This window comes from Ailuropoda melanoleuca, chromosome 6 (assembly GCF_002007445.2).
Source record: "Ailuropoda melanoleuca isolate Jingjing chromosome 6, ASM200744v2, whole genome shotgun sequence".
In the NCBI taxonomy this organism is placed as follows: Eukaryota; Metazoa; Chordata; class Mammalia; order Carnivora; family Ursidae; genus Ailuropoda; species Ailuropoda melanoleuca.
Window position 1 is genome coordinate 57,048,480 of NC_048223.1, and position 13,699 is coordinate 57,062,178.

General features: G+C 51.2%; 1 protein-coding gene across 2 annotated transcripts in view; it reads left to right on the forward strand.

The window, feature by feature from the left end:
- Positions 1 to 13,699, forward strand: part of GNG4 (G protein subunit gamma 4) — a 74,328-nt gene that overhangs the window by 36,142 nt on the left and 24,487 nt on the right. Inside the window, exons 2-4 of one of the 2 annotated variants that reach the window (XM_034662481.1) lie at positions 3,705 to 3,818; positions 7,442 to 7,498; positions 8,475 to 8,583. In XM_034662481.1, coding sequence (XP_034518372.1) covers positions 8,485 to 8,583 — 99 coding nt within the window. In that variant the 5' untranslated portion in view covers positions 3,705 to 3,818; positions 7,442 to 7,498; positions 8,475 to 8,484. The remainder of the gene's footprint in view (positions 1 to 3,704; positions 3,819 to 7,441; positions 7,499 to 8,474; positions 8,584 to 13,699) is intronic. The other variant, XM_034662480.1, reaches the window with a different exon arrangement.

The window sequence follows — 13,699 nt, forward strand, 5'->3', positions numbered from 1 at the left end:
AGCTGTGGAAGATCTGTTCTATCAGTCTTCAAGTCATCCTCAGAAAGAGTTTCTCTATATGTAGTGCAACCTTCATGTGTCCATGGGAGGAGGTAAGCTCAGGCTCTTCCCGTTCCGCCATCTTTCCTCACGATGGGCTACAGTTATGTTATTATGAGAAAAGGAGAGAATGGGTTCAGCCCCATATACACCTAACACACCATGACCATTACTTATTCACGTTCTCCCCCTCAGGCACTGAGCTCCTTATGGCTTCAGAATCTCTCATAGAAACCAACGTAGACCTTCAGGCCAGGTCAAGTTCTTTGCTTATAAACACACTATAGGTTATAGAATTGTGTGCCTCCATGTATAAGAATACATTCATCAGCATGATTGTTTAAACAATGTGCGACACCCCATACCAGACTGTAAGCTCTGTAACAATAGAGACTACGATTTCGGTTCCTCAAGGCTCAACACCACACCATCAGCAAATAGGAAATGACTTGAGGGCATTACACTTCACAACCGGGAGCTGAATTAGCTCCATTCAAGAACCGAAACAGCAGTCATGGAGAATTAATGCCATTGCCATGAAGCTTGAGTTAGCATGAGTTCTTTCATGCACACGTGAGTCACGTTTATATGAACGTGTACAGTGGGCCTGTCCTGGGTTGGTCCTGGGGCCCAGACATTAGTTAAACCAGCTTCTGCCCTTGAGGGCCTCCCAGCCAGCTTGTGGTCCCGTGATGGATCTTTCTAGGCCTTCATGAGACCACAGCATTTTGTGTACAGATGAATATGTTTTTTTCTGTTTGAGGGTGGGGAAAAAAGCTTTTGAAAACATCATGGCAGCATATTTAATGCTATTAAAAAGCAGTGTTTTTCAGCAGCAGATCAAGGAGGCCAATCAGGAGCTAAGTTCCTGTCAGGCCAACAGTTTGTCTCACTTTGAGAATCAGTGGTTCTGGGAAGATGTGTAAAGCTCCTCTTAAGGCCCAAGGCAGGTTGGTGGGTTGACTTCTGAAATATGCCCCACGCATTGGATGGAAAATGCTCCGCAGATGCCAAGTGGGCGAGGAGAAATTGATAGTCTTTTCCTAGCGTGTGGTCTCTCCACAAACTACAAGAACCAACTAAGTCATCTACAAGAGCGGTGCAAATCCTGGGTGGGAGTGTGACTAACACAAGGGGCAGGAAAGCAGCGACTCCACCATCCCCCACCTCCTGACTCCTGTGTCTTCAATAAAGCCTCTTCACCGTGGGCTCAGAGTCCCTGATAAAGACTGGGCCCACCTGCTCCAGCTGGAACCCCTCCAACTCTAATTTACACACAGATCACTTGGGTTAAAATGCAGATTCAGTTCCAAAGGTCTGGGTGGGACCTGATTCTGTCTCTGTGACAACCTCCCGGGCTGCTGAAGCGGGTCCATCCCAGGCCCACCTGGGTCTGTCGAATAAAGTCTGAAATCTGCGTGAATCACACGCACAACAGAGTTTGACAAGCGCCAGTGTAGACATAGACTAGACCTGGTCTTTTCAGATGTGTCTTGCATGCTGAAACTACCTGGGAAGGCAGACCGTGTGACTTAGGTGGTCTGGGGTGTGAACCGCACATCTCATCTTGAAACGGCCGCAGGGATTCAGATGCACAGCAGAGTCCCCAAACCAATGGACTTGGATGGTGGTTGGAGAGCCTGAGGTGTCAGAATCCCTGGAGGGCCCACAAAGAGCACAGAGGCCCAGGGTCACTGAAGAGGGATAGAGCCAGGCCTCGGTGGTACTAAGCTCCGGGTGATTCCAGTAGCAGCCAGTGTAGGGACCGTTGGTAGAGGCAGAGCTGCCCACGATGGGCTGGGGAGCAGCAGGGGCCTGGAGAACGGTGCACAGGCACCCTGCTGCTCTCCATCCCATCAGCCCTCCGGGCAGCTCAGAGCTGCTGCAGCCCCTTGTCTCCGTGGGTCTGTTCACCCCAGTGTGTGATGAAAAAGTATGAGATGCATCCTTCCGTGAAAAAAAAAAACAAAAACAAAAGCTGGGGTGTTCCTGAATCAATCATTTGAGGAGTGGCGGGTTAAGTAAACCGGTTTCTTCACTGTAGGACTCGTCAGAGTCTTTACTGTGCTGGTGTGTGGTGTGGTCCTCCTAAGGGAGGAGCAAAAGAATGACCAGCTTCTAGGACCAGGGAACTTTTTTCATGGAGCCAGGCAAGAGCATTTGCTGCACGAAGCCTCAGACCTCTAAGACAGGATGTGTCCAGGGACCAAATATCTCATTTACTTCATAAAGCAAACATCAACATCCTCTGCGTATTGTTCTGGTTTTCGCCTGGCTTCTCGCATCCCATTTGTGGCATTTGTTGTAGGACATTTGCAGAGAACTGTGATGTGACAACCGCTCAGAGGTCTACTTTTCTTTTAAGGATGAAGACACTGAGAGTAGAGAGCATTTCTCTGGGCACATCTGACTTTAGAACAAAGATTAGAGGGCCCCGTGGGTGGCTCAGCTGGAGAAGCATCTGCCTTTGGCTCAGGTCATGATTTCAGGGCCCTGGGATCAAGTCCCACATTGGCCTCCCTGTTCAGCAAGGAGTCTGCTTCTCCCTCTCCCTCTGCTTGTGTTCTCTTTCACTCACTGTCTCTCTCAAATAGATAAATAAAATATTTTAAAAAAATAAAGATTGGATAACCAAAGGAAGCAGAGGTCAAGGTGCGGAGGGGGCTTGGATTGGTCTGGTGGCTTGTTCCCCAGTGTCCCAGCCCCACCCCCACCCCCAGCAGTCATGTCTGTCCAGAGGGTGGGCAAGGAAGACTCCTGGAGCCTGACTTTAAAGTCACCTGCCTAGGGGGCAGGGTTTAGGCTCTGCCCCTGCAGGACAGCAGGCCTCCTCTCTAGGACTTGTCTGTCTCTCTGTTGTTCATTGAAAGATGGTGGGGGTGAGGGAAACTCACAGCAGGGAAGTGCTGTACCCTCCGCAGGGGGCTAGGGAAAATGCACTGAGCACGACTATAGACATCCTTCCCCGAAGTCCAGCCCATTCCTGGCCAGCCTTTACTTTTGCCACAGGGTCCCTGAGATCCCCGGGACATGGATGCCATAGGGTAGGGTGTTCACGACACCCCTGAGGGATGCGCCCATTGTCCCAGAGTCGGCCTCTCCAGAGGAGGGAGGCAACAAGCTATTTGTCTGCAGAGAGTTCCTGACTTTAAAGAAGCCTTTAAAGTCACCGGATCGAGTCATGTCTTCCGTGCTAAATGTCCTTTGGTTGGAATCAGCTTATTTCTAACAGGCATAAGAATAACCGTGGTCATCTCTGGGAAAAGACATTATCATCGGTTTTTATTTTCTTTGCTATAATTTTCTCTCTATTCACATTTTTCTACAATTGGCCTAGCTTTGTATAATAAGAAGAGACCTCTAAACTGTTTCTGTTTGGCAGAGGTTGGCTGGAAGTGGGATGGTGCGTAGCGCTGGGGGTAGCGTCCAGGCCGGGAAGGGAGAGCCAGGGTGGCCTGTGGCCTCAAGATGCTCCCACTCTGCGGTGTCAGACTGGGGCTCGTCTCTCTGCCTGGAGCTCCCCGTCTCCCGTGTGGTCAGACAGGAGACTACGCGGGCTCCCTGAGGCAGCCACGAGCAGGAGGAGCGGCCGCTGGGAGACGGGCAGTTACGGGGACACCCGGCTTCTGTTGCACCTGCCGACCCAACTCTGTTTGTGTTTTCAGGTGAGCCTCAAAGCAGGAGCCCCGAATCAGCCTCTCATCTGACGACTGTCAGCTGCTGCTGCTGCCACCAGCCTGTCCCCTGCCCAGGCCTGTCACTGTGCCACCTCTCAGTAGGTGAGGAAGTGATGTGTCCTGTCCTCCAAGAACGGGTTCTCTATGGAGAGCAGCTGTCTTTGCCAGCAGTGCATGCATGGGCCTGCGGTGAGGCTGGGCCGTCAGGGTCCTTGATGTGCGGCTGGGTCCTCCCACTATGACTTTCTTCTAGCAGTTGTCCCCATCCTGTTTCCCCTCTCCACCTTCCACAGCAGATGCAGGGCCCTTATGAAACCTGTCTTATAAATTGCTCACCACCTCACTTCATCCCCCATGTGAGTGGATGTTCCCTCTGTTGGAGGACATGCGGGAGGGGAATGGAGCCATCTCTATGGGCTGCTGGACCTTGACTGGGAAACCAAGCTGTGTGCGCCTTGCACTGCCCATCCCCTCCTACCCGACTCTGAGTTACCACTACCGGACGCAGCCCGAAAGAATCTCCCTGTGAAACCTGTCTGTGGGTGAGAGGGTTTACAGGTAGCCAAGAAGAAAGGGCTGTCTGACCAGGGCAGTGACAGAGCCCATGCCCCAAGCAGTTGGCTCATTTTCCTGTCTGCCTCGTCTTCTCAAAAGCCGAGAGTTGAGTTAGTAGTCCCCCAGTAGCCAGCGTGCACCATTGGCTTTGTTCCGTATCCACTTTGTCTCTACTCCCATTTTTCTTTTTGGGTCGAGGTGGGGTGCACATACACAATTAGGTTTGTGGAGAGACACCCATCGGTTCACGTGCAAGAACAGTATCTGGATAGCCTTGAAAGGGCAGAGATGTTATTCAGGTGGAACCTAAGAGCTATCTGGCCAGGTGGGGGAAGAGGGCCTCACGAACCTTCCTGTGGGTCATCTTTAAGAGATTCAGTTGCCATTAGCTCCCGTTGGCAAAAGCACCAACTAGTCTTCCTGGTTTGTGTTGCCTCTCACAGGGCAGGCCCCCGCCATCTCAGTCCCAAGTTAGGCAAAGTTCAAGTTCTCTTGTGGGGTGAGTCTGTCTTGGGAGAGTCTGTCCTAGGAGAGGGGTGAGTCTTTCATAGACCAGGTGGCAGGGAGGAAACCCTATTCCTGCCCCAAATGTCTTAGTAGGCCCAGGAGGGGCAACAGGCTGGGAGCCACACTAGGGAAACACTTCCTTCCACTTCCATGAAGGAGCTCAACAAAATCAAGTTCTTTAACCTCCCTGAATATGTTTCCTCATGTGAAAAGTAAGGGGATCAGACCTGGACTTCTAAGTTCCCTTCCAATATTGACATTCAGTGAGTCATTCAGAGCCTTGCTACTCAATGTGTGGTCCGCGGACCAGCACCAACTGGGAGCTAGGTAGAAATGCACACTCTTGGACCATAACCCAACATACTCCATCAAAATCTGTGCTTTATCAAGATCCCCAGGGATTCATACACCCATTAAATATTTGAAAGGACTGATTTAGAGTCCTGAAGATGCATGGAAGTCAAGGTAATTTGGCAAACACAAGGGAACAATAGAGTAGAAGGGATTTATAGGCAGCCATTGTTCTCCACTTGTGGTCCGTGCCAGAATCACCTCAGGAGGTTGTGAACTACAGATGTCTAGCTCCTGGATGTGTGTGCTGTGAGAAACCTTGCTGGCCACTTGGAGAGAGAGCATGAACATACAGACATGAAACCGTATGGGTCATGGAGGACAATATGAGGAACATTCTGTAAGGGGGTCTGACAGGACTGAGAGGCAGCAGAGCAGACACAGTGGAGCGGGCTTGTCATCCTGCGCCCCAGGAAGAGTGCTCTCTGTCCTTATTTTTTGTATCTCCACCATGAGTTACATAGGGGGTCCTTTTATGGGCATCTGTAGTTATCCCTTCTTTCTTGAGTAAGAGTAGAAAGTAGGGGGAGCAAAGATTTTCTGTTTTATTGCTGTCTGTTTGAAGGTGATGAAAAAAACGTAAATGAATTTTTATATGCTAAGGAGAGGGCACCCAGGGACACCAACATTACAGGAGAAAGAGGGGTGAGCGATAGGGCGAAGTCTGAGGAGAAACAGGCCCACCACACGTGAAGTATCAGCCTTGGATGAGGAGGTGCTTCCTGCCACAAGACCCGGAGGACCAACAGATGAGGCCTCAGCTGTAAAGAATAGGTTCTCCCAGTGTCGAGGATCAGAGGTGGACTATCCCACATACATCTGGCTCGGGACTCTGGGCAGGTTGCCCCCCGCGTCTCTTGACTTTGCCCTGGGTCCGTCCCCAGTGGCCAGTATGGCAAGACCCAGTCAATGCAGCCAAAGATGGGGTTTTTCCTCTTGTGCCTCAGTGAGGAAGGAAAACGAGGGGTGACCAGGGCCGGGGGTGGGATGGAGGGTGGACTTGAGGACCCACAAAGGCTGCCTATGCATCATGGCTCCAGTGCTGGCACATGGGGCTTTCCACAGCAGTGCCTTGCAGTCCTTCCGTGTGAGGGGAGCGGAGAGGGTGTTGGATCCATGTGGCAGGAAAGACAAAGGAAAGACACAAGTCTTGGGAGGGAGTGACCAAGGGTTGGGTAGTCCGCTAGGCTGACTGTAACACTAGGTGACACTAGGGACATGGCGCTTTGTGGCTGAGGAAGAGTAAGGCGGTGAGCGAGGAAGGCTCAGAATTGATGCTGGAGGTGTGGACAGACCCGGTCTGGAGGGGACACAGAGAGGACATGGCAGGGGTAAGAGTCCATGCATCTCAGGTGCTGGAGCCCCCACCGCACTGGCTAATTCTGTCTCTGGGACACAAGAAGCCAAACACAGCTCAGTGGGATCATTTCCAAATATTAAGCAATCAGCCAGAGTTCTCCTTCTGTGCTGCAGAGTGGAGTATGTTGAAAATGTGTGCCTCTTTATAAACGGGAAGAACGAGAAAATAGTTGGGTGGGGCTGGGATGCTCTCAGTGCAGCCAGGCAGGGACTGGATGGAGGGAGAGGGCCGCTCCCGGTCTGACGAGGCTCTGGCTCTGCGGGTAACACTTCATGTGCAGGTGTGCCTACTCCTATTTACAACCCCTCACCCCCATCCCCACACACTCACAGTGCAGAGCTCCCCCTCTTTCCCAGCCCTTCCCCTGTGTCTTCCTTCTTCACTCCTGCTGACCCTGGCCTCAGCTGCCTTCTCCTCAGCCGTCCCTGTGCCACCTCCTTTGGTGACCTCCGTAACTCCTAAAAGCTTGAAGCCGGTGAGGAGGAAAGAGGATGAGGTCTGGAATGGGAAGGGGGGATCAGGATCTGAGGGCAATGGTTTTCAGGTGCTTTTTGACTTGAAGTCTGGGGAGGGTTGGAAACCCTGTGTGTGTCTGTGTGTCTCCTCCTTCCTTTTGTATGGACACACAGGCACGTGGATACACATAAACACACACATCTGTAGGGGAACAGCCACGCGCACACGGAGGGGGACAGGACAGGCACCTCAGGCGTGTGGGCACACACAGGGACACACACGGACCTGAATACACATGCAGCAGTGCAAGCACGTCTCTACACGGTGGGGCGTAGGGGCTGTTCCCCTGGGGCTTCCAAGCCCCAGCTGTCCCTGATTCTCCTTCTCTTCTTGTTGAGTAGGAGCTCCCAACCACGACAGGAGCACACACCTGTCAAACTCTGACTTGGGTAGATGGTCTGTATCTTATAACAAGAGACTTTTATTTTTCGAAAAGTTGCCTGTGGACAAATGAAGCTGCCGCCACACCTCACCTGGACCACAGAGTTAACACGTATGTGAAAAACTCACAGCGTGAGCTATGCGCCCGCATACTGGCCGAGCCTCCTCACGTCTGCCTGTGTCCTTTGGAAGCCATTGCTACCTGTGCGGCCCACCTTCAGCTCTCAGGCCGATTAGGCCCCTTCTGAGTAAAACTACTTGGTCATTAGCTGGGGCACCTGAAACCTACAGCATCTATGTGGAAATCTATGCTCGTTTGTGGAACAGTTAGCATGACAGTGGCTTTTTTCTTAGTCATGTGGCATCATTCCATGTCAGATCAAGGGAGAATTTCTTCCTTCTTCTAGAAAAATAAATCAATGCTTGGGATAGGTGTGTGTGTGTGTGTGTGTGTGTGTGTGTGTGTGTGTGATTGCTTAAAGACAAACTCCCAGCATAGAGTCTGTAAGATTTGTGGAATGAGAGCAAATTAAAATTAATAGTAAGGCAATTGTTTCCAGGGGAAACGTGTACTTAGAGCAGTAGATTGCCAGAGGGCCATGTGAAACCATGGAAACAAATCTTCGCAAGGCTTCCAAGCTTTGAGTTTGGGTTCTGGACCCACAAAGTTTGGCTGTGAGACCTTTAGCTTTTGGCTTAATTTCTCTGAGTTTTGCACTCTCTTTACTTACAAAACAGAACTTAATAAGTTTTGCCAACCTTCAGGGCTCTAGAAAAGTGAATGGACAAATGTGTAGGAAAATGATTTATTACTAACACAGTAGTACACAAAAATCAAGGCGTTACTTACAGTCATGGGAGTAGGAAAGTAACGCTGGGACCATCTGGTATACCCATGGCTGCGAACATCTTGCCAAACAAAAGCAGATCTCACTCCCATCACTGTAGTGAAGCATTTCTTTCTCTTGTCCCAGGAGCATTTACTTACAAACACTCCCCAGCTCAGACAGAGAAGCTGTAGGTGGCGGGAGAGGGGAGAACGGTGAGGAGGGTAAGCCTCTTCCAACCCTCAACTTCGCTTGTTTCAGGGGCAGCAGAATGAAAGAAGTCATGTCCAACAACAGCACCACTAGCATCTCGCAAGCCAGGAAGGCTGTAGAGCAGCTGAAGATGGAAGCCTGTATGGACAGGGTCAAGGTAAGCACGCACTGGCCAGCCTTAGCCACTGGCTAAAACCCAGCTCCAAGCATTCCTCCCATTTCCTTGTGAGAGTTAACACGTCACCCAGTGGAGGCGCCAGCCAACCTTGGCAGCTGTAACATTTACAAATGAGTGTTTGCCTCCGAGTTCCAAGTGTGCTCAAGGATTGAGATGCTGCAAAACACACAGTGTGCGTGAATTCCGTAAGGAGCTCCAAAAATAGACTCATATTCATCTCAGCTCTGTTTAGCTCTGTTGTCATGCCAGTAAGCAAGAGGGTTTAACAGTGAGATCCACCGTTTTCCTGCCTGATGCAGTGACTTTGAGGTTAGACCACATTGTGTATTTTGACAGGGGCGCTGTTGAGAGGGAAGCATTGAACCGTGCACCGCATTTTCAAATATTCCTTTGGGGAAAGTGAAGAGAGAGTCACCTCCCACCATGTTCATTCCACTGATGAGCGTAGATCTCTTCATGCTGGGAGGGCTGAGGCAAGATGAAGCCACCTATTCTCCACATGCCACTCAGAAGCCCGCAGGGGGCCTGGCAAAGCATGTAGCTCTCAAATACTGTTTGGGTTCATCAGCTGTCATGGAGCTGGAACCCCGTCAGGAGTCTGACACCAGGAAGCTCAAGTCCAGGGATCTTTGGGCACACAGAACCAGGGGTCTTGCCCGGGCATCTGGGATTCAAAAAGGACAGGTTGCATGGGGCAGTGGGTGACCCCCAAAGCCTTCTGCTGACAGAGAGGACAGTCCCTCCCCGAGGTTCCCATCACCAAGACCTCCCCTCCAGCTGGAGTTACAGCCAGAGAGCATCAGCTTCCGCCTCTGTCGGGACAGTTGTGGGAACCTGGGGCTTTGGGGCTTGAGCTATCCCATGAGGCAGTAAATGAGCACAGCAAGTGACATAATGATATATGAAGCAAGGAAGGAATGCAACATGATCCAAGTTGGCATGAGCGCACCAGTATGATTCAGGCGTCTCTATTTTGCATGTACTGGTACCAGCTACAAATTAGACATCACTCCCTGATCTCTAGGCTAAAGGAAAGAGCAAGAAACCAAACAATTCTAAGGGAGGGAAAGGGGCGCTGGGTGGCTCAGTTGGTTGAACATCTGTCTGCCTTCAGCTCAGGCCATGATCCCGGAGTTCCAGGATTGAACCCCTCATCGGGCTCCCTGCTCATCCGGGAGTCTGCTTCTCCCTCTGCCTCTGCCCTTCCCCCTGCCTGTGTGTGCACTCTCTCTCTCTGTCTGGTTCTTTCTCTCTCTGTCAAATGTATAAATGAATTCTTTAAAAAAAAAAAAAGTTAAAGGAGGGAGAGCCCCAATAGTATAGAAAAGGATCTAAGAATGAGATCCACAGGCCAGACAGTCACTGCAAGGATGAGGATGGCAGGGAGACTCGCTGTTTTGATGAACACGCCTGCGGACCTGCTCTGCACTAGGTGTGGTGCTGGGATGCGAACAGACGTGGGCTGCCCCATCATCTGGCTCAGAGAAGGCTTTGTGGAGCTGGGAGCTGGTTCTGAGGTGGTGTCGGAGGGGAAGGGAAGGCTGGCACGAGCTGAGATGGCTCATTCCGAGCAGCTGGGCTTGACAGAAGAGCTGCGGATTGTGCCAGGAAGGCCACTTTGGGCAGTCTGGGGGTGCCGGGTACACAGGCGCAGAACATCCAGAAGACAAACTGTGAAGCTGGGCCGTGAGATGCACTGACCTGCCTGCAAGAGATGAAGTTGTCAGAGGTCAGGAGGCAGCCAAAGCTGCAGAAACAGGTGTAGAGTGGAGCAGAGCGCAGAGCTCGGGTCAGAGAGGCAGACACAGCGAGACATGGTGTTGAACTCAGAGAGTCCATGTGGGAGACACTCAGGAGAAGGAAGGTAGAGCCCAGATGTCCAGCTCCAGAAGGACAGTGGGCACCGGCTTTGCCAGTGGGACAGATGCCGGGCCTGGAGTCTAACAAGGAAGATAAATTCTGTAATTTATTTAAATTATACTTGTGACAGTCACCCACCACTCCTCACCTGTGACAGCCACCACTCCTCACCTGTGACAGCCACCACCACCCTCACCTGTGACAGTCACCGCTCCTCACTCGTGACAGTCACCACCATCCCTCACCTGTGACAGTCACCACCACCTCTCACCTGTGACAGTCACCCACCACCCTCACCCGTGACAGTCACCACCACCCTCACCCCTGACAGCCACCACCACCCTCACCTGTGTCACCCACCACCCTCACCCATGACAGCCACCACCACCCTCACCCGTGTCACTCACCCACCACCCTCACCTGTGACAGTCACCACCACCTCTCACCTGTGATAGTCACCCACCACCCTCACCTGTGACAGTCACCACCACCTCTCACGTGTGACAGCCACCACCACCCTCACCTGTGACAGTCACCACCACCTCTCACGTGTGACAGCCACCACCACCCTCACCAGTGACAGCCACCACCACTCTCACCCGTGACAGTCACCACCACCTCTCACCCGTGTCATTCACCCACCACCCTCACCCATGACAGTCACCACTACCTCTCACCTGTGATAGTCACCCACCACCCCTCACCTATTACAGCCACTACCACCCCTCACCTGTGACACCCACCACCCCACACTCGTGGCAGTCACCAGATGTCCCCACAATGAAGGGCTCTTCAAGAGTCACTAAAGGCTCATGCATGGTCTCTAGAGTAACAAGGAGAAATCATAAACCAACTCAAAGCCAAGTTCGTTAGATGGTATTCAGAAGAGTAGGTTGTCCTGTTCCTGCGGTGACCGGGTGATGGAAATGTGGCTCCTGGATCCCAGAAGAGGGCTTCCTGCAGGCATCTTCAGACTCTGTGTAATTCTGGGGGGGAGGCCGCTGACAGCCACATCAGGTGCGGTTCAGAGCGGGCAAGAGTTTGTCATTGAAGAGATGACCCAGGGCTTCCTGAGGAGAGAGGTGGCCCCGAGGGACAGCATCCCCACTGTAGCTGCGCAATCACATGTGGGGATTTTCCTCTCACTCACAAAACCTTGAACATTTCTTTATTTAAAAAAAATGTGCTAAGGTACACGTAACATGCAATTTGCCTTTTTAACCATTTTTAAGTGTAAGCAGCCTGAAGTTCATTCACAGTATTGTGCAGTCTTCGTCGCCACCATCCATCTCCGGAACTTTTTCTGATCGCCAACAGACATGCTACCCCACCCTTCCCTTCCCCAGCCCCCGGCAACCTCTAGTCTACTTTCTGTCACTTTGAATTTGACTATTCTGGGAACCTCATTCCTGCAAGAGGAACTGTACGTTTGTCCTTTCACGTGTGGCTTATTTCACTTGGCGCATGTCTTCAAGGTTTGTCCACACCGTAGCATGTGTCAGCACTTCCTTCCTCTTTATGGTTGAAGAATATTCCATCGCATGTACCACCTCTTATCCATCCATTCACCTGGTGATGGTGTTCATCATCTTGGGCTCTTGCAAACAGTCCTGCTGTGAACATGGCTGTGCGAGTGTTTGGAGTCCCTGATTTCGGTTCTCTTGGGCATATACCCACACGTGGGATTGCTGGACCATACGGTAACCACCGCGCTGGTTTCCACAGTGGCCACACCACTTTACATCTCTCCCAACAATGCACAAAGGTTCCATTTTCTCCACATCCTCGCCAATACTTATTTTTTTTGTGTAATAGCCGTCCTACTGGGTGTGAAGCTCACATGTGCTTTTAAGTGCTAGGCACGTCTTGCTTCAGGGCACAGCAGAGCTTTGGGGGAGAAAAATTAGTTGATGCAACTCTTGGCAAAATGAGGTGTGCATTGTTATCAATTAGCCAGATAATAAAAATAGAATCTGGAGAGATAGAGACGCCATCAAGGACAACCTAAACTGACCTGAAAAGGGCTTTGAGGAGGGAAGAAAGAGGAAGAGAGTCACCAGTGTGAGGAGGTGGCCTTTCTAGAATGGGTGAGAGATCACTGCAGGAGAGGAGGAGGGAAAAGAGGAGCCTGGAGAGTCAATGACAGAGGAAAGGCACATGGAAGGAGGTGAGAGCAGTTCCTAGAATTCACTGAACTCATAGGAAAAGTGATGGGAGTAAGGGAAAAAAGGACAGGCTGTTGCTTGGGAAGGATGAGTGTGTGCTGCCTTTCCCTGGGCCCTGGAGAGAGGGGGGAGCACACTGCGGGGGAAACATCTGGAGGCTCCATGGAAGAAATAATTGCAAGTACGAGTCCCACAAAGCTGGCTCCCAGGTGGGAGCATGGCAGATGGGGGCCAGAGGACCCTGCGGGCAAGACAGGTGTCAGGTGCGAAGCCGGAAAGGCCGTGGTTGGCTAGGTACGTAGCCCACTGCAGAGCCCACCTCTAGGCTTCGCAGCATACTGTGATTGTAAGAGTGTCCAACATGGAAGGAGAGAAGGAAAGGATGGAGCTTGCAGTTCATGAGAGTAAAGGGGAGGACTCTGACGGGGGAGAGAAGAGAAAAAAAGTAACCTCATGAAGCAGTTGTTTGGGTTGAACTCAGAGAGGTGTGGGCAGTTCATGGAGGGAAAATGAAGCCAAACTGTCCACTATGGTCTTGAAGTTCTGTTTGTCCCCCCCAAAACATCATCTGCACAAAAACACCAGTCCTGACATCAGCTTTGTCCCGGATTTTGCAGGGGACATAGGAGGGAGGCTTTATACACAGCCCACAGCCACACCTCAGACCCACACAGTTGGGTTCCGAGACCCTCTCCCCACCTATCTCAACGCCCTCCTTACCTTCATTTAATGTTTGTTGGGTACCTCCCCCAGCTCACACCTGCTTCCCAGCATCCATGGGATTCTTCTATCCGACCTAGAAGCTCCTCAGGCATTTCCCAACAAAGATGGGTATCTCTTTGAGAAGCTATATGAGCTGCTAAAAAAAAATATGTAAATATTCACCATGTATCATAAGAACAAAGAATACTCCACATAGAGTGGGTATGGCCTCCCAAAAAGCAAAAAACTTGGAAAATAATACTCAGGACCCTAAAAAAAGAAATAAAGAACACATACATATGACTATCATGGAAACTATTTTGGTGGGCAGGAAAAGAACACCCAGAGCCTTATTCTTTTTCTCACCC